We start from the raw sequence: 27,901 nt of genomic DNA, 5'->3' as shown, positions 1-27,901 counted from the left end.
CCACAAATCCCAAACCCTCCACAGAAATGCATGTCTACTGCAATATCCACAAGCAGCTTGGAAAATTCAGCGCTCGCAATACTATGAGCAAGCAAGATTTATTCTCATAACTTTCTTTTTAAAAAAATTGAAAAGATTCACGCAAAATTAGTCTTATCATCTTTACATTATCCATCATTTACTTGAGATGCCTCTCCAGCATACATATCAAGCCAATGATGTTAAAGATTAGCAGCATATATACGTGCCATCAGGAAAACAAAAGAACATATATTATGACTGCCCCGACAATTAGAAAAATCCTCCTAAGTTGGCAGAATTTAAACAGAATATTATGACTGCATTCCACACCTCCCCCTCTAACTCCCAACAACCTTCACTCCTGGCAGAGAGTAATAAGATTACTGATAGCTATCAGGAAGTGATATAGCCAAATTATAGTCAAACACCAAAAAAAGAGAAAAAGAACTAAATGAGTCGCACATTAGAAGAAATAAACTAGAAAATTTTAAAAATCAATTCCATTTGCTTCTGAAGACCAGCTGAAGAATGACACTACTCTGACATATATTGCACATCTCTTGTGCTGTGATCAGGTAAGAGCCAAGTTAAAAACCCGACATTAGCCTCCCCACTTAACCTTTGGAATGAGTATTCAACTATCATGCTCCACAAGTCACCCACCGTCCATCCATGCAGCAAGATCCATTGAGTCACCTGATTTAATTGTCATTGTGAAATCCACCACTAGCACTATTTTTCAAGAAAATTTAAACAGTAAGATATATAAACCACATCAGCGATCTTATTGACCACATTCAGTACCACAACAGTTAAGGAATACATATTTGAACAGAGGAATGAGTTAAATCACCATAATCCTAAGCTCTCACACACACACACACATATAATATATATATATATATATATATATATATATATATATATATAGAGAGAGAGAGAGAGAGAGAGAGAGAGAGAGAGAGAGTTGTCATTGATGCTGACTGCAAACATTTTTCCAAGTTCATGCAAGATTTCCATCATAAGATATGAATTTATCCAGTGTACACGTTGAGATTTTCATAATGTCAAGCTAATATACTGTATAATAACAATAAAAGCAGCAAGCTTACCTGTTCTAGTCTCTGCAAGGCTGCTTCTCCAAATGTGTAATAGTGGATGAAAGGTCTTAATGCCTGCAACATGAGGAAAGAAAAAGGAAGGGGAAAACATTATAATCTCATGATCTACTAGCCTTTCATTCAAAAATACATGATAACTAAGACAGTCTGCAGACATCTAAAGCCACAGGAATACAAGAATTGGACTTCAAATGGAAAAGAAAATGAACTAGAAAACCCATAACTTTTATTGTTCTAATATTTTGTAGAAGAATGCATACTGTGTGAATGGCTAGGACTACAAATGTCATCAAGTCTATAATGAACAATGTGAAGAACTATGCGGTGTCATCAGCCACCAGATTATACCAGGGGAGAAATGAAAAGTCATTCCTGCTGAAAGATGCATGGTTCAGGAATATATTCCACCATTTACAACTTTCCCCAATAATACAGACTCAAATGCGATTATCATTAGATAGCGGCAGAATCTCACAAAGAGGATACCTGCGATGCAGCCAGCCACTGGATCATACTCTTAATTTCAGGGTCTCCACCAAAAGCTCCACAGCCCCAGTTTCCAGTTGCAATCCCAATATCCTCCTGGGAGTCTATTACCTGACAGCTTTTATTTTCAGTATTACCAATCAAGTCCAAGTTGCTTGCACTTTCATTTTCAGAAATGTCCGGATCTTTGACTTGTTCAGTAGTAGTAGTAGTTTCACAAACCTGTTCATGAAGTAGATCAAAGCATGAGGCAGTTACTGCAAGCAAACAACATCAGATTAATCAAATTCATTATAAGGCAACTGCATCATCTGAGCATGAATAGACTTCTAGACAAAACATATGCAGTCCTTTAAGATATCAAGGTTAAGTTTTGTTTGATTGCATGCAGAAACCAAAAAAAAACATAATGATGGACAGGAAAAAGGCAAAACTTTGGCCAAAATGTGTAGGAATAAGAGAACCTAATAGGACAGGCCATCTGGTATCAAGAAAGCAGAAAAGGAGAAAAGGGACTTAGCCCAATTAAATCAATTTGTGGAGCCCCTTTATCAAGGATATTTGAGAACTAACCAAAGTAAACATCTTATTGACAATTCTTACTGGAAAAATGTTGCGGTTAGCAATGGAAACTTCATTACTGTTCTCATCAGCATCTTGAAAAATCTTCAAGCAGTGCTGATATATTGAACTATCCAGAAATCCACAAAATGCTTTATTTGTTTCCCTGTTCAACAAAAATAAAAAGAAAGGGGAAAAGCTTGAAGTCAAGAAAGCAATAAACAAGAACTCTAGTTAGGGATACAGACGACACACAATCAAAAGATATGTTGATGTATCAAGACAACATTGAAGCTGAAATAGGAACAACACTAACCATGTTCTTATCTAAGGATATAATTCATACAAACACCATGACAACATTCCAAATACGATGTCAAACAATTGATGTTTCAGGAGTGAAGGAAAGAAAGTACTACAGAAAAAACAAAGACCAACAGTAAGACATATTACAAAGACGTGTAATTATTTTGGCCTTCTCTGCCAGGGAAACACATAAATTTAAGTACGGGTATTTTTCCTTACACTTCATGCAGAACTTTCCTGCATGAATCAAAAGAATAACAAAAATTATAAAAGTTTGACATATTGTAGGTTCAAGGCTGACAATTCTTTAGATACAACTGGTTACATTTTATCCTAAGCATATATAAGGAACAAAGGTAAACCACAGAACTGAGTTTCATTGATCCAATTTTTGATGCTTTGCACCTTGACATTTTTCTATTCATTAATTGCTAGGTTTTTACAATTCTAAATTTCTTCTACATAGCCCAAATTTTATGATTTTACCATGTTCTTCGTTATTACATTGACACTTCTTCACTTTCTAAATGCTTATTAAGCTTTCCTCTTCTTTTCTACATTATCTTACATTAGGTCGATCTGGAAGTGACTTCAGAAATCAGCCTTTGACTATGCAGATAATTAATAGTTTGTGGATGTCGTGTGTTTTGTCTTATTGATTCAAGATGACTCAATTATGCTAAACTTACAAAATCTAAATGTTGAGATCTTTTTTTTGATGAACAAAGGTCAAAGGTCATATTAAAGAGATGAAGGAAAAAACATTATAGGTCTTCATATCAGAAGCCATTTGATGACAACAAATGTCCTGAAGATAGCGAATATACTAAAGCATGACAAAACAAATGTCCTGAAGATAGACAATATACCAGAAGCCATTTGATGACAACAAATGTTCTGAACATAGACAATATACTAAAGCATGACAAAACATCTTCAAGTTGGTATATCCTAGTAATTTCGACTGATATGCTTTTTTATAAAATATTGTCCTGAAAAAGCTATTATACCAAGAATAAAAGTTTGGCATACCTAACCAGACAATCAACTTCATACTGCATCATTCTTGGACTGCATAAAGCATCTATTGCAACAATCCTTGTCTTTCTCCTGCCTATTGAATCAAATAGCTTCTTATCCAGGTAGTCACCCGCAAAACAGAACGAGGAGCCATACCTACAATACAGTACCATGACAATGGGCAGAATTTCAATCAAGCAGCCACTATGTAGCTGTAACATTTAATAAATTCTTAAACTCAAGGTAACAAATGTAACAATACAAAATAAGATTAAATTCAATAAATGTATAGGTTGCCTGCGAACACGACACATGCATTACATTCCATATATTGAACGAGTGTTGGCTAAAACCAAATGATTAATGTTTCAGAAAGATTATGATCCTTGTGTATCTGACCAACATTTGTTACCCTACTCGACCATTCATGCTTGTAATAAAGTCAATTTGATCTGAAGCCTTATCTTAGATAAATTAATGTTATTTCCAATATATCCTTTTTTGAAGCAAGGCTTGTGGGAAATCGACTAAAGAAGCATATTCTCAGCATTGTGGGTGAGGGAGGCTGAAGGGCCAGACTTGATATAAGTGCTCTGGTGCAGTAAGGAATCACATAAATCAGATATAAGTAAATAAATGGGAAAGGAACTTCAAACCTGGAAGGCCTCCTTAATTACAAGTAACTCAAAGGGCCAGACTGATGATGTTTCACCAGTCGCACATTTATAGTGTCAGACTGTAGATACCATGAGTAACTCATTGCAGCCTAATGCAGGGCCCATTTAATATCCATCTTGAGATTCTCACCTATTTTGAGGAAGGTGAGCAGGGCAACTCAATGGGCAGACAAATGATATGAAGGCTACTTTGGTATGATCAACATGCAATATACGTTAGATCAATCCATCAAAAGGCAGGTTCCTCACTTCAAGATGCAGATTTCAATTTGAGCATAATGTCACATTCATAGTCATGAGACACAATCTTAAAAGGAGATGAGGTGATCATGAAGCCATGCTAGCCATAATACCATAAGGGCATAAGGCATAAAAGGTATTAAAAAATGTTTAAGCCTATTTCAAAGGCATTAGAGCTCAATATAACCAAATTTTAGAGTTGGAATTTATTTGTCTGGCTTCTCTCTAGGCATGCCACAGAACTTATTGACCTACTGGCATGAGACACAATCTTGAAAGGAGACGAGGTGATCATGGAGCCATGCTAGCCCTAATACCATAAGGGCATAAGGCATAAAAGGTATTAAAAAATGTTTAAGCCTATTTCAAAGGCATTAGAGCTCAATATAACCAAATTTTAGAGTTGGAATTTATTTATCTGGCTTCTCTCTAGGCGTGCCACAGAACTTATTGACCTACTGGCATGCCACCAGCACTAGAGCAGCTAGAAAAGGAATAATCGAAGGGAGGATATAAGAGTAGCATGGGTCTAGGTGCCTTGATCTTCAAGGATTTTCGCCTCTGTCACACCACCATTCGAAGAAGATGGATCTGGTTAAAGATAGGGTATAGCTTAGGCTACAGTAGTAAATATCTAAATTAACAATACTCCTAAGGTAGAGTCCTACTAGTAAATAAAGTATAAGGTAAAATAAAGCTAAGATAGGATAAAATAGAATTCTGATATGTTGGATATCCAAAGGTTTTTTCGGAGTACAACTCTACTTATTTATACATAACAAAATAAATGTAAAACAACTGCTGATCTCTGTAAACTGCCCTGTTGCCACAAACCTCAGCAGTTCCAAAGGTTCGCTCCCATGATCCCACGTGTAGTATAACTACGAACCAAACCACAAGCTAACATCCTTCGGGCTGTAACTCGCACCCGTGCATCGTGGTTGATCATGACCAGATTTTGATCCTTCAGCCTATTTATCTATATCATAACCGAATTCTACGTCTTCAGCTTGTGCCTTCACATTTGGTGAAATTTATCACGGCCAAAACCGGTTATCTCATCAAGGGTCATGCGACTTTCATCTGCTTTGAGCCTGCCTAATTTTGTCCACATGGCGCTTGCCTACAGTCTCCAGCTAGCTTGTTGAGATGGGATATAAACAGAAGTACAAACAACAATCTATTCTATTTGTCTTGGTTCTGTGAATTAGATCACAGGATGCACACCTTTCCAGGGAAAGGTGCTTCAAAATTCTTTCAAATATTTTGGCTAATAAATTGTTCATGCAGAGCAAAACTACTTAAGAGCTATTTGAGAGCATATTTTAAATAATACATGGAAAGTTGGCATCTTTTAATATTTTAAGTGTTCATTTTGCAATAAAGGTAGCTGATCTCCGCTTACCATTCAAAACTTCCAGTGTTTATACTCCCATGAATTTATCCAAGGCACATTCTAGTTTGAGCTTAAGTAGATTTAAGCCTTTGTAATGTTGAGTTTTTAGTACATAACAACTTAAAATTTCAAACTCTATTTTCACATGTATCCGTGACATCTAAGAAAAAAGAAAATGTATACCATCAATAAGAATGGGAGTACAAATTAAGCTTAACTAGAATAGGTCAACAACAGCAAGTTGCAGAAAATGGCATGAGGGCTCAATACGAGAATAGTCCACTCCCAAAATACACTCTCAGACTGATATTCCTTTCAAATCCATTTCTGACACTAGCAACCTCACTAATGGGAACTAACCATTGCAACCATTATCCCACTTTGCAAGTATTCCCTCAGTAATGGAAAAAAATTGGTTCCTTTAATACAATACATGAAATGGCAAAAAAAATGGCAGCCCCGTCAACCCAAAATACCTCAAAAAGTATAGGAGAAGGGAAGCGCAACAGACAAACACAATCCCCCTGGTCTGGCTAATTGAACATGCAATGATACAATAGCATATGTGCAATGGAACTCAGAAGGAACTCTCTAAGCTGCTGAGTATGCTATAAACAAGAGACACAGAGTTTACCCATTAAAAGTTCTAGGATTACACATGCTACGAGAAAAAGGCAGTGCTAGCAAACATGAAGACTACCACTTGTACAAGGTGCAAAAAAGAGGTGTATAAATAGCCATCGCATTAAAACAGGAAGGTTAAGTCATAATGGAGCTTGGAAAAAGAAAGAGTTACAAGCACAAGGTTTAAGATACTCAATAGCAGAAAAATGAACACAATATGAAACAACTCCAGAAATAGAAAATATCTTTGAAATCAGTCATATGGTCAAACCAGAGGTGGTCTATGTCATAATTTAAGTCTCCTGTTTTGTTTTGGCCATAGATCAATTTAAGATCATTCCTGCGCTTAATCAAATAAAGCCTGGAACCGCCATTAGCAGTTTTAGTTAGCAAACCAAGGTAAGAAGCACCACATTATTGAACATGCGTCACCATTATGTGCTAAAAGAACTCTGCATAATAAATTTTTGGAAATGAATGAAAATGTTTTAAGCACATAAAGAATGATCACTTGCACATTCCACCTAATTCAATTAAACCACCAAATCACTTGCACTAACTCTATACAGAACCATGTCAATTTTATGTTTAGTTCTCAGCCAAACAGTCATCCAACAACATGTATTCTTGGTGCTTTTACAAAATTAAATAAAAAGAACTTACCCCACATAACATGAAAACCTTTCTACACCAACAATTTCTATTGCCTCATTATAACCCATGGAGGCCATGAAAAGCATGCCAATAATTAATTCTGGGTTGATCATAAATCGAATCTCTTCCTGCATAAACAAGGCAGTGAAAGAATATTTAATTTAAAAGAAAAGAAAACAAATGGCACATTTATATGAAATGTCAGCCTTCGACTAGATCAAACCATGGCAATAGAGAAAAATGCTTAGTTATATTTGCTAGGGAAAGGAACACTGATGCTCAAAGGATTTTTTTTTCTTTTTTTTCACTCTTTTGAAGGGGTAGGGGGGAAGGTTTCCGAACAGGGCATATTTGGGTTGGATACAAGAAAGATCCAAAAACAATCCCGATAATACACTAGAGTTCTGATTCAGATTCAGATTTTTCCTACTACATTCAGGTTGAATTCAGATTCATAATAGGATATCCATTAGTTCTATAACAAGTTTCTGTAATTATTTTTTTATCAATATTTTTCCCAAAACTAAATATTGTTAACCTAAAACAACATTATAATGGTAAATCTATTAACCCAATGCAATTTTCAATTTTTCAATGTCATTTGTTTGGTTTCGATAACACTAACAGAAACCAACAATAATAGCCTTTCATACAAATTGTAGGTTTCATTATCTTATATTCCATAATTTGTATCTAAACCAGAAAATGGATTTTATAACGAACTGGCATGCTACAAAGTGCATATATTGGCCTAAATGATACACCAAACTGTATGTGCACAGTTATCTGTAAATTATAGTCAGATTAGTCATCTGAATACTGGTTTTGACAAAGTCCATATCTAAAATTGATCTAGCAAGCTTATAGGTTCTAGAAACTTGTTTTTTTCTGATCATTTCTTAATGATTGAGTGCCCGGCAATTGTGTTATCCTCCAGGGTTGGGGTTCCTCCACTTCCTCCAGAGCCATTCAGGGTATTCTATTGTTGGTCTAACTTCTATAATGTAATTATGATGATGTATCAGTGATACCTAGTCTCATGCATCCTGAAGTGCTAATGAAGATATGTACAAAAATTAAACCCATTGTCAGCAGGAAAAAATATTGGAATTAAGGCATACCTTTTCATAATATGGACATCATGGCAGTTTAGGACATTATGACAAATGAAAATATCCTAAAATTTTAGGAGTAAAAAGTAACGAGCTAGACTTTCTCATATTTTCATGATAGCAAGTCCATAACTTTAAAGCTCCCTAAGTAGAGAATGTTGCATCCTTGACTTGCAGAAATGCCCATACTGTCTAGAAAATCTATAACAGAAAGCAAGACAACATTTAACAAGTAATATACCAGAGAGAGACTTTCCAATATGCTTAAGATAATTGCTTCAAAACAAACATCTGACAACAAGTCAAAGCAATGGAAAATATCCACTCAAGTTCTTGAAACATCAGCATCTTTAACAAAGCAAGATATCTATACTGATTTATATTTGATATGGAATTGATGCAAGATCAAGGGCATCACTGTGCATACAGTATGTAACATCTAGATTCAAAGTAGCAGGTTAAGGTCTCAGTTTGGCATGACTCAAGTACTGTTCCTTTTAAATTCATGTCCATGACTGGACTCAACCTGACACCTGTTATTTACCTGGATCCTTCAGTTTACCACAAAGGACCTGCACCCAACACTCATGAGTATGGGTCTGCAAGAAGAAGTTCTTAATGATGAGAAGAATCCAACATGTACACCCAACACTCATACCTCAATCCATGTAATATAGCACACAAATTTGATGAGCATATTCAGGATATATCCAAACATTTTGAACCATCTTCATTAAGTCATATTCAGGATACAACTCTTCTACCTAAGCATAGACAATTCAATTTAGAAGTGAGATCAAGCTTTAAAGACCGAAACCAAACACATGAATCTTATAAATAGACCTAGGACCACCTCGATGAAGTTTGGGCTGAAACAGTTTGGGCTTCAGGTAGATCCAAGCCTACATTAAAGCCCACAAATGATCTTTGGCCACAATTCAGCCACCAATGGCTCGATCCAAACCTGGCAAGAGACCTGGCAAGTAACTACGTAGAAATAATTGTTATTTATAATGATACCTACTCTCATAGTTTAGAATAGATGCACTCCTCCTTCTATGTAAAAGTACAGACACAAAGGAAGTTCTCAAAGGATCAAGTCACTGTACACTGCCAGCCCATACCATGTGAAACATATTATGCTGGAAAAGTACAGGAAAAATACAGACATTTGTACCTCTAAATTGCATCCTGGTCCATGTTGGTCCACATCAGCCTGTGCAGGACTAGCAGACTGATATGGACCAGCATAAATCCATTTTCTTCGTCATCAGCCATGAAATATGCCTGAACATGCGATTAGCAAGGCATGGCACAGCATGATATATCTTATCGTGCCAGCCCAGGACTGGGACAAATTTAGCACATAAGATACTTTAATCCTAGGTCCTCGCCAATCACTACCCAACTATTGTTAGACAACATTAGGTTGTCATCCTACTGCTAGGCCACCATCCTTCCACCTAGCAATCATATTGTGAAGATGCTATCATTATGCTCCAGCCTTCATATTCCTACTGTTGTCTTTTCTACCCTCTCTCATTCACTCAACCAATTAGGCATTATTCATGCTAGGCTTGTGCTTAGGCCTCATAATGGAATGATGGGCCAAGCCCATGCTTGCCTGGAATTTTTATAATGTTCCTGATACAACTATGGGAAAAAATCAATTATTGTAATCTAAGACCAAGCTTCAAATGAATGGGCCCAAGCCCAGCATGTTTATAGGCCTTGTCATTAGTATGACTTGCATAATATAAGTCAAGGATGATCTTATAACAATAGGTAACATCCTTATACCAAGAATATGTTTGAAATCTCATTAGATCAAATAAAACTTGCAACCAGCACATGACTAGGAAAGCATTTAAGAATGTAAGAATGAAATATCACGTGTCCATATATAAATCTCTAATTCTATTTCTCAACTTGATCAAGCCCAAAAAATTAATTTAAAGAAAAAATAGCAAAAATACTAAAGTTTATTGGTTAAGGATATATTATTCAGCAGTGAAAAGTTTAAATGATGACTACCATGTTCGTTAAAATCGGCAAAAGACTACCCACACCCTCAAGTAAACATAAAAACTGAAGTTCTGTCATTTCTGCCTAACAATGTTTTGTTTGCATTATTGCATTTGAATATTTGTTCCAATCTATGTACTAATCAAGTTGGTTAAAGGAATTTGAATGAGTTTCATTGATTACAACAAATGTGCAGTAGTAAATCTCCCTGTTTTGTAAAAGAATATAAAGACAGAGCAAAGTGGCATCTACCTATTCAAAAAGTTCAAAAGGAAAACCTGCACACAGCCCCTGTTAAGAGCACCTCCTCCCAAATATTCATTTGCAAAATCTACTTCAAGAGCTTCACATTGTTGCTCTTCAATCAAGCCAGAAGAAAAGACCTGACAAGAAAAGGAAATGATTATGGTGGTCAATGTTTGGAAGAAGGAAAATTCGTTTTGTTTTGCTTTCACAAAATTTGAGCAACAAGATCGTGGCATAGATGCCTAAATAAAAAGCATCTGAAGTCTAACAAGCACGAGAAAGGGGAGTGGAGTATCCGAAATTAACTGTGTCCCACGAAAAAAAGGAATATCCCAAAAAATTACAAGAGACATCCACATAATACTTGCTCAACTTGCATTTGCCTTCAAAACTGTTTCCAATTGTTTTGCAGGCTCAGGAGACTGAATTTAATTGAATTAAGAAAATCAGGCAAAATGGTAATATGATTTCTTGGTGGATACGCTTATGAAGGCAAGTGTTTGAAATACAACTTCCAATTTACCTCAAACGGGCAAAGAGAAACAGTAGATTTCCTCCAAAAAGCAGCCTTGGGATATGATATGTCATGGCAACTTTGTTTCAGAGGAAGGGATTTCCGTTCAAAGGAAACAAAACCTGTAGGCATGCAGTGGCATATCCTCTCAAAATAGTGAACAATGCACTTTATTTTCTGTTCCTGGCTCTGTTTACCATGAGGATGAAGGGCCCTGTAAAGTGTGATAATGGAGTCACTTATAGCTTTCGCAAAAAATATTGCCTCATGGATCTACCAACAATAGATGAGGTGTATCACGTAATAACCAAAGTGATATTACCATGTCTACACAAGCTCTGCACATTTCAGCTTAAAAAGGTATCAGGTACAGAAGGCAAAGAACTCAAGGCTCAGTTATACAACCTTTTAGCACATAATACAATTCAGTAATTCATAACATTGACAATAACAACTATTTTTTGACAATGTAAGCGAATATGGCATATTTGCATGGATGTGAGAAAAAATATATGCCACCAATCTACGCACCTCCTCTGCTACCAAGACAGGACTAAGCCAATGGAATCAGTTTTGGGAAACACAATTAGCCAGCTAAATATCAACCACCATTTCCTTTCACTTTTGAACAGTGTTTTGGACAACTTAATCGCAACATTAGTGGGATAGGTTGTCATAGTAGACTCTTTCTTAATTGCATAAATTGACTATACAAACCTTTGTAAGTTCTAACCAAGACAGAGCATGTTTCATAAAAAAAGAGCAAGTGCATAACTGACGAGTATGTTCGCATAATACTATAAACATCCAAGGAAAAACAACAACTGCAAGAGTCAGGGAGAAATGGCTTACGCAAATAACTGATCGAAGTTAATGAGTGGAAGATATCTGACACTCCTTTCACTGGTGGCAAACAAGCAAAACAGTGAGCATGCAAGAAGAGCAGCTATTAATTCCTGAAATAATAACAAGATGTGTCAGTATAATGGGAACCCACAAAATATTTAAACAGTTCTAAACAATGTGAGATTTAAAAAAGAAAGGACAGATAAAAATTCGAGGGAAGAGGACATACTAAACCATCAAGAAAAGCAAACCAACTGCTACAAAACGCATGAAGACAATTGAGTAAATGGGCTAGACACCTCTAAAGCCATTAAATTCTTACAAAACATCGATAGATTGATCATAAAGAGAAAGCTCACCTGACTTAGAAACACAATGCCTGCTTCTTGTGGGCCCATTATGCGAAGCCCAGCTTTTCCTTCACCAAAAACTTCATCGGCATTCTGATAATGGGCTTCCAAAAGAGAAGGCAACCGCACCAACAACTTTGCAAGGCTCGGAATGACCTCTCCAAACCACACCCTCGAATCCACCCTAGACATCAGCTACCCAAAGAAAAGAAAAACAAGTCCACAATTTACTCCCAAATTGCAAACTTTTCTATAATCTTTTTGACCTTATTCACTAAACTAGTCAAATCCCAATCTTTATTTCACGAGAAAGCATATTGCTCGACCTAATATTTCTTCGAATTATCGATTCCCAGCACCAAAAAAAGAAAAAAAACATAAAAACAAGGGAAAAGAGAGTCGAGAGGGGGGGAACCTCGTCGAAGAAGAGGGCGTATCCATCGGCGGCTCTGGAGGCTAGCCGTTCGGAGGAGAGGCCGATGGCGTCCCTGAGATCGAGGATGGCGTCGAAGAGGACCTCTCCGGAATCGACGCGGCTGACGTCGGGGCCGAGGGCTAGGGCTTTGAGAGATTCTAGGGCTTTCGAGGGCCAGAATAGGGAGGAGGAGCGAAGGATGATAGGAAGAAAGGGGAGGATGGAGTTCAGATCCTCCCTCTTCTCCATCGCTCGCGAAGAAGACAAGGGGAGCAGAAGGTTAGGAAATATATGCAAGACTATCGCGGGAGTCTTGAGAAAAGAGCAGAAGGACGGAACTGCGTTAAAGAACGTGGTTTAAATAACGGCCACCATAACAGTTTCGTAGATGAACCGTTTCGTTAACATGTACGAATATTTAATTATTTAATCATTATCATGTCGATGTAAAAATTCAAACTTTTTACGGTGAAATGCCGGTAATCAAATTCCGGTCAAAATGGACTAAGCACAAAGTTCCATGCAATATGATCCAAGGAAATCAGAGCATTTCACCGTATTGAAGTAATATGTGGTAAAGATGCGATGTAAAATTTTTTATCAGGCATAGCGTTGAGGCATTTGTAGATATATACATATGCAAAAGATGCATACTTTATGCATTAGCATGATAGTACCATATCAATGCATTACTAAAAGAGATAGACCGAGTGAACAGTGTTGGTTTTCTCTATTTTTGCCATCACTCTTCCATCTCCTATTCATTTTATGAATGACTGATTTGTAACATTTATGAAAACTCCAACAACATAGAGCTCTTGTCCCTGCCGTCTCATCTCACTCTAGGCTTAAATTAAAAATCTAGTAAAAATTAAATAGAGACATGCTTTGAACCTAGCCTAGCCCAAAAGTATACCCCAAATTAAGTTGATTTAAGCAAAATATTCTTGGGCTAGGTTCGGATGAGCCCAAGCGCATGCTCGAGATTTAAATCTTAACTTGGTTTTAGGCTTGAGCTTATTGATAACCTAAACTAATTTTCATTCTCTTTTTGCATGTAGACACACACGTATGCATTCCATGTGCGAAGAAATATATGATATAATAATAATTCAACATGAGAGTCGAGCAGTGTCATGTTTAAGTCTACATAGCTGATCTTCTTTTTTTGGTACAACAGCGGCTCACACAGCTCTTACGTGAGTATAATTAACATTGTTGAGAGAAAAAAAATGGCGTAGAGGGAGAAGGGCAGCTATATAATACGTTTAAAATATTTTTTTCGAATGCCGCGCAATAAAGAAGACGATTCAGTCTCTAATCCTATTTGCCTCTCAACACATATGAATGGCTTTAAAAAGCCACAATCTTCCACCAACTTGCGGATGTTACTGGGCAGCGGGTGTCCATCTCTGCGTTGTTTCCGCTCTCACCATAGCACATTCTAGCGGGGGAATAAAATTGAATTATAATGTAAAGAGTTCAAATTCAAAATCCAGCATCCTCCCTCCGTCGAACGGCCGTGCTCGTCCGTGATTAGTTTGCCTCCCGACAGCCATTTTAAGCGGTTATCGAAAGGAGAGGCAGAACGAAGAAGCATGGCCTTATTCGCAGCAACCGAGCTCGGCCATCTCATTCCACTGCCTTCGGTGGCACCAAGGAACCCTCGATCTACTCTTTTTCTCTGCTGCCATTCTCCCGAGAGTTCCCTCATCTCGTTCTCGTCTTCTACTCGAGGTGCGCTTTTGCCCTCCTTAGCTCTTTATCTCCCGATTTATATTAGTTCCACTGTTTTTTTCCCCCCCAATTTTCTTAGTTGCGATCCGTCCAGCTCCTTCCGCCACAGCGGGCTGTACTAGGAACGGCCGACCGCGGTGCTTAACTACGATGGCCGCCCAGAACTTGGCAGGATCTTTGTCCGGAGCTGAAAGGCTGCACCTTGGAGTGGTGAGGTTTTGTTCTTGTGGTTTTAATTCCCAGTGCAGTGTTTCGGCGTAATTTTTTGGATAGGGACTTTATGAGCATAATTTGTTTGCTGAAATGCCACACCAAATCAAATTCATGACTTTTAGCTAGGGGTGGCAATAGGATTGGGTTGGGTTGGACATAGGTCAAGTTGGATGTGGGTCAGGTCAAAAATTCGTTAACCCGGACCCGACGTGCTTATTAAACAAGTCAAACTTTAGATACGAACCCATCCTGTTTATTAAATAGGGAACCCGATCTGACCTGCATAACATATTTATTAAACATGTCAAGTCAGGTTAAACAGATTAACTAGGTTAAGTGGATTTTTAACGGGTTAAATGGATTTAAGCAGGTTAAACAGGTTAAGCAGGCCAGGTTAAACATGACAGAAACAGGTTAAACAGATTTTAAACAGGTCTTCAACGGATTAAAGGAGTTAAACAGATTAAATAGGTTACCTGACCCAACTTGATCCAGATATTAAACAGGTTAAATGAGTCTGATGTTTGAAATCTGAACTTGACTCGAATGTTGAACAGGTTAAATGGGTCAACCTATTTACGACTCGAACCCATTAAGTCCAAACTCAAACCTGCTTATGGCATGTCGAACACAGATCGGGTTGACGTGTTGGGTCACAATTGGCCGGCCTTACTTTTAGATGGTGTTTGGATGCTAATTAAATTGTGGAAAGTATGAAGCTATCCAACTAACCAGTCAAAAGCTACTCAAAGAGTGATGAATAAACTTATTCGGTCGATGGGTGAAAAAAATACTTAACCGTGTTAAAATTATTATAGGGGAGGGTGAATTGACTTTAATCACCCAAAGCTCATTCTCTCCCCCCTCTATTTACCTATTCGCTTTTTTTCACAACTTTACCACACTAATTATAGGAGTACCAACTAAACAGTGAACAAAATTTTTCCCTGGATAGCTTGTTAGGGGGTGGGTACCAATAGATAAAGTTATTTAAGAGGTGCTTAGTTATTCGACATCCAAACACAGTATAGATTTAAGGAGAAATGTCTTCGAGTAAAAGTGGTTGTGAAGATTTTGCAGATATCTTTAGATTGAATGGCTCTGAAATAGACTCTGGTTGATGATTTCTAAACTAGTTTTTCACATTACCTGTTTAACCCCTCCATTTCCCCAACCCCACACCTCCCCCCCCCCCCACCCCCACAACACACACACACACACACACTCACCTACAGATACACTTAACAGGCCATAAGATGTTGACGAAGCAAGCAAAAGCTTAGATCGTAACATGACACTAACTATATCTGACGGGTCATGTAAGAGAAGTGGAAATGCATGCAGAGCAATTTGAGTTTAGGGGTTTATGGAATAGGAAATCCAAGTTGGATCCAGGGCAAGAAACTAACCTGTGTTTAAGCACACAATAGGGCTTGAAAGTTCCTCTCGCCTAATAAAGGGATCGAGTAGAAATGAAGCATAATACCAACAAAGAGAGATACTTATCAAACTGTTTATGGATAAAGAGGTTGGAGGATAGCTACTGATAAATCAACACCTCCACTGAAGAACTTGCTTCTTGATTCATACAGGATGCATAATGAACTGTTGGTTCATTTCTTCATGTCCTGGTCTACATTACCACTTGGAAGTTTCACCTAAGAAAATCAGGCTGGGAATGCAAAAGAAATATCCAACCTATGGCACTCCACTAATTGTCATTGTTTTTTTGAGGTGTTGAAACCATCTTTGAAATCTTAATTGCTAGCCTCATTTCCCTTATTTGACCTGAGTTGCTATAATTTGAGTATGTTGTCAGTTGCATAGTCTTATATTGGTGGTGACACCAAGAGATTATGCCATGAGAGCTGTGAGAGGAATATCACATTAGTTATGGGATCAATTGCTAGTTAGATTGGTGAAAGAACATGGAGATGAAAACTTGTTTATTTTGAGAATTTGCATAATTGAGATGCGACAGATTAATCATGCTTCTCATTACTATTACTTTTTGTTTATTGGATATGAATTTTTAATATCTATCCTTTTGATTTTACCAAATAATTTTGTTACACATTCATATATCGATGCATTGTAGTTGGGATTTTATTTTCTATTAATTAAAGGATTCTAGTTAACTTTCTAAATATCGTATATTTATAGAAAATGCTACTATTTTTTGTAGCAAAATATAGCGGAGGGAGTTGATGCATCACAAACAGCTTGTAACCAACAAACCTCCCCAAGTACTGGAAGTCAACAAACTTGCAAAAAATTTAAATGGAACCTGGAAATGTCCAAGTTTCTTCTAAGATTCCTAGTTGATCAGGTAGCAATTGGCATGAAAGTAGGCATGTCATTCAAGAGAAGTGCTTTGGTAGCTGCTGCAGAATCTGTATCTCAAAAGTTTAAAATAAAATGTGATGAAACCGATGTGGAAAAAAGATTGAGAACTTTGAGGACCCAGTGGAACAAAATACAAAAGCTGAAATGTCTAAGTGGAGCCAGTTGGGATCCTGTTGCCAAGATGATTAGTTTGGGAACTGGTGGTTACCAAGATTATGTGCAGGTAAGCAACAACCTTTTACTATTAAGTGCTACACTTCTATTATCAGGACACTTATTTTATTTTTATTTTTTTTAATATGTTGCTTTGCAGGCTCATCCTAGGGATGCTTGGTTGCTGAATAATTCTATAGATTACTATGACGAGCTAGCTATCATATGTGCTGACGATCAAGCCATTGGGAAGTTCATTGAAGATGGAAATCAATATATTGGCTCTATTGATAGAGAAATTGAGGAACAACATCAGAAGAATATGCAGTGGCCAGATGATATTGAAGAGGTTGCGAAGGCTTCAAACAGTCAGGTTAGAGGTCTATGTCAGCAAGAGCCAGCCGTTTCTACACCCGCTGCATCTCCCAATTCATCGCCTGAGTCACGTAGGAGGGCCACATCCTCAAGGACCAAGAGGCAACAGGCTGCAAATGTTGACATCCAGAGCTTGGTTATGAAGATAGGAGAGTTAATAGATGTGATAAAGACATTAAAACCTAGAAATTACAGTGAGGATATATGGGAAGCAATAAAAGCATGTGGTTACAATGAACGGCTGTCGGTAACAGCCCTTGAATACTTATTAAAGAATGAGATTGAGGGAAAGATCTTTCTAGTCCGTAGTCCAGAATCGCGCAAGGAGTGGTTATCTAAATTCTTCTCTAGTTTTCTATGACCTTTTGACTGGTTTTATTGTGCTCTTGATTTCCTTTTAATTTTTCCCCTCTTGTATTCAGTTGCAAACTGCAATTTTGTCATCTTGCTCTTTGACGTTAACTTGATCATTAAAAGGTTATGGTAGTTATCGGGAGACTTGATGTATGTTCTGATTTATTAACCTTTACTGTACGTCATTCTCTATTTGCTTTGTAATATATCGCTACATATGGCTGCATGGAATGTAATGCTGACCCAGAGTTTTATATTAATCTCAAACTGGAATCAGAAAAATGATGATGGTAGATGTCAGAAAGTGATTTTATGACAAGCATGACCTTGGCTGAATTCATGGCTTGACAATGCTTTTTCTAATATTGTCATCCGGAAAGAAATACCAGCAAATGGTGTCTGCTCATTTCATGGATATGATTGGATGGGGGGTGCTAAACAAGCATATAAAAAGCTAATGTAGAATGCAATTGATTCTTTTTCCTGGGGATATTGGCTGATATCGTTTCTATGTCGGATGAGGTGAAATACAGTTGAAGCTCTATTTTTAACGGTTGACATACATATCAGGAATTTGCTTTATATAATCATAAAGACAACTGCAGATATTTAATTTAAACTATATTCGAAATAACAAGAAGTTTAATTGCTATTCGATATACAAAAGAAATGAATTATGCAAATCAATTGGCTTGCAGAAAGTCACAAGGAATCAATCTCATGTTTATTTGGAGTTAAAAGAAAATGGTAGGGCAAATCCAATGGATTTTCAAATATCTTCATGGCTTGTAAACTTGCTTCCTAGAAGATAGCTGTAGCAGTTCTGCAGCAATAAGACAATCCATCTAAATTCCTCATGCTTTAAACATCATCTAGTTGACAATCCATCATCAAGGAGTAAAGCCTCCACCTACTCATCACAGTCGAGTAAAATTTTAACAGAAAAGAGTTCAAATACTTCCCAAGCTCGATCCACATCCAATGCACAATCCACAGAAAAGCATCTCATGATTAAAGAGGTCCTGCTCACTAAACAATCCAGTTTAACACCCAAAGGGCTACCTACCGATATCTGTATAGTTTAGATCCAAGTAAGTTGCCATCCATCTCTGTTAATTGCTCTGGATCATAAATAATGGTCTTGGTCAGAGACACTAAAATATTCTATTAGATTCAAGACCCATTAGAATGTCTTTTCCCATTAACTTATCTAGATTTTCGATGCATATACCCATTTCAACTTCTTAGCAGTCCCAAACTTCTGTCTATATTACACACATTGGCTCATGATGGATACCTTGTACTGCATGCTTACTTTTTGTGTTCTTAACTGCTCACTCTGCTTGCTCTGTGTTGACATTAGTTATTTTCGTTCATCTTGCTTTGTTTACATCATGCTCCCTTGACCAACCTTTAACAGTGTCCCTCAAGATCCCAACGCCGGAGTTAACTTCCTTTATTCCTTCATTCATATTCTAGGCATCACCACCAAGCAAATATCCAAAATTCCACGCAAGCACATGAGTTCATCCGTAGAAATGTGATTGTATCACATGTAGACAGTCTACTCTAATGGTGACGATGATGGAGGATCCAATTCAAGTAAGCTACACCCAGGCAGCTTACCCACATTCTTCTGCTTCATGAATTCCCTCACTATCTCTGCATCGATAAATCTACCAGCATCCGCATACATGTTTGCTAAACTCATGTAGTAACCGCTCTTGCTTGGACTCATTTCCATTAATCTCCAAGAAACTCTTTCCCCCAACTCCACATTGCCGTGCATTCGGCAACCTGCCAATAAGGCTCCCAATACAGCCTCATCAGGCACCATAGGCATTTCCTCTATGAACCTCTCAGCCTCCGCCAATTGCCCTGCTCTTCCCAATGCATCAGCCATGCAAGCATAGTGTTTCAACTCTGGTTCAGTTCCACATTGCTTCATCCTATCAAAGAAAGCCCAGGCCTTTTCCACCATGCCTGCGTGCGCGCATGCCGACAACACCCCGAGAAAGGTAACAGAGTTCGGCTGTATCCCTTCCGCGCTCATCTCCTCAAAAAGCTTCAGAGCAGCACTGGCATGCCCATTCAACCCATGACCCAATATCAAAGCACTCCACGAGATCACATCTCTATCCGGCATCATACGAAACACCATCTCGGCATAGCCAAATGCACCACATTTAACATACATGTCTGTGAGAGCATTCCCTAAACTCAAAGGGAGCCCCAAGCACCTCCGAACGCAGCACCCGTGCACACTCCTCCCGTGCCTTAGCCATCCTAGTTGCCCGCAAGCCAATAGCAAGCTTACCATGACCACCCCATCCAGCTGAATTCCCTCACTCACCATCTCCCTGAAGAACCCCAAAGCCGACTCTGGCTCTCCGCTCTGCGCATAGACGGAGAGCATCGACGTCCACAGGACTGCATCTCTTTCAGGCATTTCATCAAACAGCCTTCGTGCAAGAGAGATCTCAGACAAACCACTGTAGCAGAGGACCAGCGCCGAGGCAACATAAGGATTACGCTCCAGACCCAACTTCACCGAGAGGCCATGGACTGACATGCTGGCAGGAGAGGAGTCCAAAAGGGCGCAAGACCGCAGGACAGGCGGAAGGGTAAATTCATCAATCGGTATGCTAGAAGACTGCATTCTGAGGAAGAAGTCCATGGATTTGTGGGGAAGGCCAGACCTGGCGAGCTCGGTGATGAGGATATTCCAGGAGTAGGAGGTGCGGCGAGGCATGTGGAGGAAGACGGAGAGGGCGGAGGGGAGGAGGCGACAGCGGCGGGAGTAGGCGAGGAGGAGCATGGTGGAAAGGATGGCGTTAGCGTAGAGGCCGGTGCGGACGAGGCGGGCATGGAGGTGGCGGAGGTGGTGGAGGGAAGGGGAGGAGTGGAGGAGGTGGAAGTAGAGGGAATGGCAATTTTTGATCCAAACCTACAATCAATCGAAGTATTTTTTGAGTCAATTGGTAAAAATTCATGTACAAATGCATGTAACAAAAATTAGAAATCGATAAGAAGGAACAAAGAAAGGATGGAAGTACATGATTGTGGAAGTTTTGTAGTCAAACTTAGAAGCAATCTTATTGTCCTGAACTCTCTTGAATTCTCTTGTCTCATTTTGGCATGCAAAAAAAAACCTTTTGTGAAAGCTTTTATATGGCATGGAGCCTACCATGGGATTATAGAACTTGATTCTTCATTGCGGTCTCTTATTTTCCTTCCTTTGCTCCTCGTCTGTGCTGTGCGTAAGATTTATTGATAAGATTAAGTATGGGATCTTTGAGCCAATAGAAAGCAGCAAGCGTGCTAAATTATGTTGCTAGAAAAGACAAGCTACCTTCTGAAACATATCATCAAACACTTTGACTGCATACTCAGCTACGTTTGCAGCCGCAGATGAAGGCCAATGCGAGGCTTGCTGTCAGCATTTGGGCAAACGTAGCGTTGTCGGAGATCAACGAGGACCGAGGTTATGGTGACTGCGGGTAGCATGCGGGTAGCGTGGTCGGATGGACCAGGTCCAGTAGACCAGTCCAATAGTTACTCGCCATATTAACCCCCCCGGGGCATTCAGATTGGTCCCCTGGACCCGGTCCATAGAATAATTTCTCCTGAACCCATCTCTCCGCTGCCAGCCTCGTCCCCAGACGAAAGTTGCTGGATTTTTTTTAAAAATCAGAATGGATGACGTGGCGACTTTTTATTGGATGGTCCACAATCGAACAGTTCTAACCAATAATATCTCGAGATCGGCGATCAATCTTCCAATCCTTCTTTCTCTGGGTCGGGAGGAGGCTGTTTTAAGCAGGAGAAAATTGTAGAACCCTCTCTGCAAAAGAAGAGAAAAAGGAAAATCAGAGACGGGAGAGCCAACGGCTAGTTTGACCGGCGGTGTTCGTGAGGCGATCGGCCGGGAAACTTAGCTCCGGCAGGTCGCCGTGGTCCACTCGACTGCTGGGGTTGCGAGACCGGGGCTCTGAATCCCACTGAGCGGTTCCGACTCCCTCAGCAAGTCGGTCAAGGGGCCGAGCGGAGGAGGGAGATCGCCGGCGCCTAAGGGGATCGGGCCTGCGGTATCCTGAGAGTGCAGACCTTCACGGCTGCCATAGCCGGGAGGGATACTTGGTAACTTGGCTATTACTTGCTTATATTGACCTCTGTTTCAGGTGGACGGCCGTAATATGGATCGGAAGGGGAAGCAGCCGGCCACGACGGAGACGAAGGAGGCGAGAGGCAACGGTAAGCAACCGGGTCGGGGGGGTCGTCCTGCGGCCTGGTCGAGGCCAGGGCCGTGGGTTACCCATTGGCCCACGGCCGAGGAAGTGGACCGCCTGAGTCGACGCTTCCCGGATGTCTTGCGGCCTCCGGAGGAGCCGATTGAGGCGGCTCGGCAGTTGTGGGAGGGCCGGGCTCTGATTGCCCGCAGTTTTGGCCGGCGGAATGGGTGGCCAAGGATGTGGCCGCCCGCACTAAGCTCAAGGAGGTAGTGGCCGTCCCGCTTGCGGACGACTTCCTGGCTTTGAGATTCCGGTCGACGGAGGACCGGGATCGGGCTCTCAGTGAGGGGCCGTGGGTGGTGGCGGGGCAACTCCTCGCCATGAGCCCGTGGGTCCCTGATTTCGAGCCTGGGGACGACACGGTGAAGAGGGCTTTGGTGTGGCTCCGGTTGCCGCGGTTGCCCCCGGAGTACTGGTCGACCTCGACCATACTTCATATAGCGGCGCGGGCGGGCCAGCCGGTAGCGGTGGACGGCGTCACTGAGCAGCAGGCGGCGATGGGTTTCACCCGAGTAAAAGTGGCGATCGACACCACTGAACCACTGCGGCCCGGCGTTCTGATACAGGGGAAGACGAAGGTGCGGTGGCAGCCCTTCGTCTTCGAGAATGTCCCGACCATTTGCTCTCGCTGTGGGCGGATGGGGCACGTGGGAGCGGCGTGCCGTTTTCCGGCGGAGTCCAGCGCACACAGGGAGGCGCCCCCGGTGGCTACGGAGATGGGGGGAATGGCGGATCCACCGACCCCGGGTGGCGGTGAGGAGGCCCAGGGGCCGGTCTACGGCCCCTGGATGGTGGCTACGCGGCAGAAGATCCCACGGGGTGATTTGCTGCCGCGGCCGGGGGTGATGACCGGACCCGATCCTGGGGCTGGGTCATCCTCGAGACCACCGCCATCTCCGGCGAACCAGCAGCTTGCGCCGACTGCTCCGGTGTCCCCGGCGGACACGGAGGGCTGGCAAAAGCCAGCCAAGTTGGCGCGCCGCCGGTCGCCACCGGCGGCGGAGGGGGATGGGCTTCTTTTGGCTCCTCCGCCTGCTTTTCCTCAGGACGACCCGGCCGACTGGCTCGGGGACGACCTGCTCGAGCCGACAGACTCGGTACCGAGTCTTGACTCGGGGATGAGCTCTGAGCTCGCACTGCCGCGGGCTGATCCGGGGACGGGTGGATCAGCTGCGGCCCGGGCCCAGTCACAGAAGAGGCCCAGGCCGCCAGCGGCCCAGGGCCTGCAACGGGGCCCGGGAATGATGGGCCCGCTGGCCCACGCGCATCACGCGGTGGGCCAACGGGCTGATCTGGTGCCGGCCCAACGCGCCCGGGCCCAGGGGACGGGGCGCCGGGGTCGCAGGCCGGCGGGTGCGACCAGAGGCGCGCCCGCAGCACGGGGCGCGCAGCGTGCCCGTTCAGCCCCGGGCCTGCGAGCTTCTCCAGCGGTGGGGGAGCGGGCCCGGGACCTGATGGGCCAGGCAGCCCTGCCTGTGAGGTCTGAGGGCGGCCCATGGGCCCAGGGCCCACACGCCCAGGGCACGGGAGATCTACGGGTGCTCCTCGGGGCGGGCCCGGAGGCCCAGTTTCTGTTGGGCGATCGCTCTCAGTCTGACATGGGGGTGGGGGCCCACATTGCGCCTGACCAGCAGGCCGGCGGCAAGACGACTCCAGTCTTCCGTTTTGGGCCTCTGCCTTCAGACTTGGGTCAGCCAGTGGATGCGGCCTCATGCGGACACGAGGCGGGGGGTCTTTCCGCCCCTTCCGCGGAGGCCGAGTCACTACTGTTGGGTGGGGGTACGGACTTACCCACTGTTGTGCAGCGTGTTAGGGCAGCAGTCATGAGTGCTGCTCTCTCTGCACACGGGGGGGAGGAGGAGGGGGGCGGCCAGGGCGTCGAGCCGGTGGCTGTCCCTGTGACCCTAGGGGAGGATGGGTCAGAGGCCGACTACGTGGACTGTGACCCATGATGATTCTAGCTTGGAATTGCAGGGGGCGGCCAAGCCGTCTTTCATGTCATCCTTTAAGCGATTAGTACAGGTTCACTGTCCGGAGATCTGTTTCCTATACGAAACCCGATTATCCGGTGAGGGACTTGGACGTTTGAGGCGACGTTTGGAGAGGGATTGGGAGACCTACGCAGTTGACTCTCGGGGGTTGTCGGGGGGCATTTTGGTCCTCTGGAGGCGAGGAGTGATGACAGTTGATGTCTTCCACAATTGCCCCCAACAAGTAGTCATGATAGTATCAGAACCGGGAGCGGCTCCGTGGGTGCTGTGTGGTGTGTACGCGAGTACAGATTACAGGGCTCGGAGAGTCCTCTGGCAGGAGATCACCAACCTTGCTACCCAGGGTGTCCCGATGGTGATGGTTGGTGATTTTAATTGTATTCAGGGTGAGGATGAGAAGCGGGGGGGTGCCGCCTTTACAGATAGGATGGATAGGAGGGAGTTTCGCGATTTTATATTGCGGAACGGCCTGGTTGACCTAGGTTTTTCCGGACAAAAGTTTACCTGGTGCAATAACCAGTTAGGTAGCGCTAGAGTCTGGGAGCGTTTAGATAGGGCCCTTGCATCCCCTGATTGGGTCCTCCGTTTCCCTACTTCCCGGGTCAGGCATCTGCCCCGGATTGCTTCAGACCATTGCCCCTTGCTTCTATCCACTTCATCGGCACATACCCACCATAGCCCCTTCCGCTTTGAGAAGGTTTGGCTATCGTACCCCCAGTCGTGGGACGTAGTTCGTGACACATGGCGTACTCCGGTAAGTGGCGATGCCATGCAGCAGGTGTCGCGCCGACTGGAGTTGACTAAGAGGCGTCTCCGCCGCTGGAATCGTGTGGTTGTGGGCGACATATTTCGGCGTGTGGAGGGGGTAGAGTCCTCGATTGCGGAGCTGCAGAGGAAAGAGGACCTGAGGGGTGTACTCTCGGAGGACGATATGTCCAACCTCCGGGGATTGCTAGCGACTCACCACTCCCTACTACGGCAGCATGAGATCTTCTGGCGTCAGAAATCCCGAGTGCAGTGGGTGAGTGAGGGCGATCGCAATACCAGTTTCTTCCATCGGTCGACGATTATTCGGAGGCAGCGGAGCATGATTCACTCTTTACGAGATGAGTCGGGCCACCGGGTGGAGGGCGAGCAGGCGGTCCGACAGACCTTATTTGATTTTTTCCGTGCCAGATGGACGGAGGATGAGGAGGTCAGTGATGGTTACCGCCCCCTGAGGGTGGAGACGGGTATTGGTGATGTCGAGAGGGCATCCCTGATCCGACCGGTGTTGGCGGAGGAGGTGCAGGAGGCGGTTTGGGCGCTGGCAGCAGACAAGGCCCCAGGGCCCGATGGTTTTCCACCTTTTTTCTTTCGACAGTACTGGGGCATTATCCGCCGAGGTGTGGTGGAGGCTATCCAGTGTTTCTTTTCTCGGGCTGCTATGCCTAAGGATTGGAAGGCCACTTTCGTTACGCTTATACCGAAGCATTCGGATGCGGTTGAGCCCAGTCAGTTTAGGCCCATTAGTTTGTGTACGACTTTATATAAGGTTGTGGCAAGAATAATGGTGGGCAGGATGAAGCCCCTTTTGCCAGGCATCATTAGCCAGGAGCAGGGGGCGTTTGTAGCAGGTAGAAATATCTCACACAATGTTTTGTTGGCTCAGGAGATGATGTGGGACCTTCAGAGAGCATCGAAGCGGCGCAGCTTGATGGCCATCAAGCTGGACATGGAGAGGGCCTATGATAGGGTCAGGTGGAGTTTCCTTGAGCAGGCGCTGGAGGCATATGGTTTTCACAGACAGTGGATTGGATGGGTCATGGGGTGTGTACGGGGACCACAGTTCTCTCTCTTGGTCAATGGCACGCCCTCACTGTTCTTCGAGTCCACATTGGGGCTACGGCAGGGATGCCCTTTATCCCCTTATTTGTTTATCATTTGTGCTGACATCTTGTCACGAGCTTTGCAGAGAGTTTGTGCTAGCCGGGAGCTGGTGCCGTATAGTCCGGCACCGGGTGCCCGACCCCTTTTCCACTTAATTTTTGCTGATGATTGCCTTCTTTTGACCAGGGCACGAGTGGCTGATGCACGGGTTCTCCGCAGGTTGGTGACGGACTACTGCATGGCGTCTGGCCAGAGAGTGAATTTCCGGAAGTCAGCTATTACTTTCAGTCCCAGTACGGAGACCAGGGTTCGTCAGGAGATCCGGGGGATTCTACAGATATCTGAGCAGGAGGGGACGCTGACTTACCTGGGAGTTCCCATCAGTGGCCGGCGGCCGCGAGTGGCAGAGTGCTCGGGCCTGGTGCAGCGGGTACAGAGCAGGCTTGAGGGATGGAGAGCATCTTCCCTATCCATGATGGGGAGATTGACCTTGATTAGATCAGTGTTGGGATCCATACCTTTGTATCTCATGGCCAACACTGTTATGCCAAAGACGCCCCTGTTGAGGATTGAGCGTCTTCTTCGGAGTTTCTTGTGGGGCTCACACGGTGGGGCCATGGAGTGCATTTGGTGGCTTGGGAGCAGGTTTGCCGCCCTATTAGTGAGGGTGGTCTCGGGGTGCAGTCTCTGATGGAGAGGCGCGAGGCTCTCATCGCTCGGCATGCAGTACGGTTCCTACTTGAGCCACAGAGCCTTTGGAGTCAGGTGATGGTAGCCCGATATGGCCGAGGGGGCCTAGAGGGGGCATGGAGGGGCCGCCGAGTCTCTTTCATGTGGCGTGAGATTGGGAGACACCTACCGACTGCATTATCGAGCACCAGATGGCTGATCGGCGACGGGCGGAGCATTGATGTGACCAGTGAGCCATGGGTGGACACCTTGCCATTGAGGAGTTGGCCGACCATGGTTGATGTAGAGGTAGTAGAGGGACTACGGGTCAGTGACCTTTTGGCAGGAGGTGGAGCAGAGTGGGATGATGCTAGACTTCGACAGCTATTTGGGGTACATCTTGCAGCGAGGATCCGGTCCCTTCCGTTACCAGGATGTGGGGGGCGGGATGTCCGGGTATGGGGCACATCGAGCCAGGCCAGAGTCAGGCTAGGCGACCTCTCCCGTGTCCTCCAGTCAGAGCAGGAGAGGGGGCCGGATTGCACATGGATCTGGAGGCATGGTCTCCACCCGCGTTTAGCACTCTTCTTATGGAAGGTGTTCTGGGATCGCCTTCCGACGAGAGCAGCGCTGAGCAGGCGTGGTTGGGGGATCCCTGCAGAGTGTGGGACGTGTGGGGCCGTGGAGTCGGCAGACCACGTGCTCTTTCAGTGTATATGGGCGAGATTGACATGGCAGTGGGCCGGGATCCCGCAGGAGGCCCGGAGTGACAGGCCACAGTTTCTTCATATGATACGGCAGGGGCTACCTAGTTCGTGGACGTGTCAGGAGGCCATTAGAGCGACTTGCACAGCATACCAGATTTGGCTGGCAAGAAACGCTCGTACTCTCGGTGAGCGCAGGGTGTCACCGAGGTTTGCTGCGGAGCTTGCTCGTGTTCAGGCTTCTGAGTTTGTACCTACCACCTCTTCAGATAGACCTTTGATAGCTCGGGATACCTGGGGCCCCCCTTCTGCTTCGGCAGCCCACCAGATGGTGTTTTTCACCTGGGAGCCCCCACCCCCGAGTTTCCTCAAGGTTAATTTTGACGGGTCGGTGCTGGACAGTGGCATGCGGGGTGGTGCTGGCTTTATTATACGAGGCCCGCACTCCAGGGTAGTTGCAGCAGGTGGCTGTCAGCTGTTCGACACGTCGGTTCCGGAGGCAGAGCTTCGCGCAGCCTGGGCGGGTGTGCGCCATGCGAGGATGATCCTGCGGGCCAGGTCGATCATTTTGGAGGGCGACTCCA

The 27,901-nt window shown here is 43.5% G+C and overlaps 4 protein-coding genes across 7 annotated transcripts; 2 read left to right on the top strand and 2 right to left on the bottom strand.

The window, feature by feature from the left end:
* Window positions 1-115: 115 nt before the first annotated feature.
* LOC103706076 (poly(ADP-ribose) glycohydrolase 1) lies at window positions 116-12,944 on the bottom strand. The gene is made up of 11 exons (XM_008790056.4): window positions 12,615-12,944; window positions 12,209-12,394; window positions 11,856-11,959; window positions 11,013-11,217; window positions 10,522-10,626; window positions 7,116-7,234; window positions 3,528-3,671; window positions 2,232-2,355; window positions 1,629-1,850; window positions 1,134-1,196; window positions 116-717 (listed from the first exon to the last, which is right to left on the bottom strand). Exons 1-11 carry the CDS (start codon window positions 12,861-12,863, stop codon window positions 556-558), a joined length of 1,683 nt encoding a protein of 560 aa, XP_008788278.2. The 5' UTR covers window positions 12,864-12,944; the 3' UTR covers window positions 116-555.
* Window positions 12,945-14,007: 1,063 nt separating this feature from the next.
* LOC103706077 (L10-interacting MYB domain-containing protein-like) lies at window positions 14,008-18,085 on the top strand. Of its 2 annotated transcripts, none has more exons than XM_008790058.4 (4): window positions 14,008-14,351; window positions 14,446-14,561; window positions 16,750-17,133; window positions 17,224-18,085. In XM_008790058.4, the coding sequence occupies exons 1-4, from the start codon at window positions 14,213-14,215 to the stop codon at window positions 17,797-17,799; spliced, it is 1,215 nt and encodes a 404-aa protein (XP_008788280.2). In that variant the 5' UTR covers window positions 14,008-14,212; the 3' UTR covers window positions 17,800-18,085. The 2 variants fall into 2 exon arrangements, with proteins under 2 accessions (XP_008788280.2, XP_038990360.1); XM_039134432.1 differs by having other exon boundaries at window positions 14,027-14,351; window positions 14,431-14,561.
* Window positions 18,086-18,398: 313 nt separating this feature from the next.
* On the bottom strand, window positions 18,399-21,447 carry LOC103706079 (pentatricopeptide repeat-containing protein At4g14170). 3 transcript variants are annotated; one of them, XM_008790059.4, is made up of 3 exons: window positions 21,145-21,447; window positions 20,980-21,046; window positions 18,399-20,739 (listed from the first exon to the last, which is right to left on the bottom strand). In XM_008790059.4, exons 2-3 carry the CDS (start codon window positions 20,980-20,982, stop codon window positions 19,357-19,359), a joined length of 1,386 nt encoding a protein of 461 aa, XP_008788281.2. In that variant the 5' UTR covers window positions 20,983-21,046; window positions 21,145-21,447; the 3' UTR covers window positions 18,399-19,356. The 3 variants fall into 3 exon arrangements, with proteins under 3 accessions (XP_008788281.2, XP_008788282.2, XP_038990355.1); XM_008790060.4 differs by having other exon boundaries at window positions 20,980-21,041; XM_039134427.1 differs by lacking the exons at window positions 20,980-21,046; window positions 21,145-21,447 and adding an exon at window positions 20,849-20,960.
* Window positions 21,448-22,404: 957 nt separating this feature from the next.
* On the top strand, window positions 22,405-24,036 carry LOC120112997 (translation initiation factor IF-2-like). The gene has a single exon (XM_039133315.1). It carries the CDS (start codon window positions 22,405-22,407, stop codon window positions 24,034-24,036), a length of 1,632 nt encoding a protein of 543 aa, XP_038989243.1.
* Window positions 24,037-27,901: the final 3,865 nt, after the last annotated feature.

The sequence above is a fragment of the Phoenix dactylifera genome, chromosome 1, assembly GCF_009389715.1.
Source record: "Phoenix dactylifera cultivar Barhee BC4 chromosome 1, palm_55x_up_171113_PBpolish2nd_filt_p, whole genome shotgun sequence".
Classification (NCBI taxonomy): domain Eukaryota; kingdom Viridiplantae; phylum Streptophyta; class Magnoliopsida; order Arecales; family Arecaceae; genus Phoenix; species Phoenix dactylifera.
The sequence above is the reverse complement of the archived record's forward strand: the minus strand, read 5'-3'. Positions and strand labels throughout refer to the sequence as shown.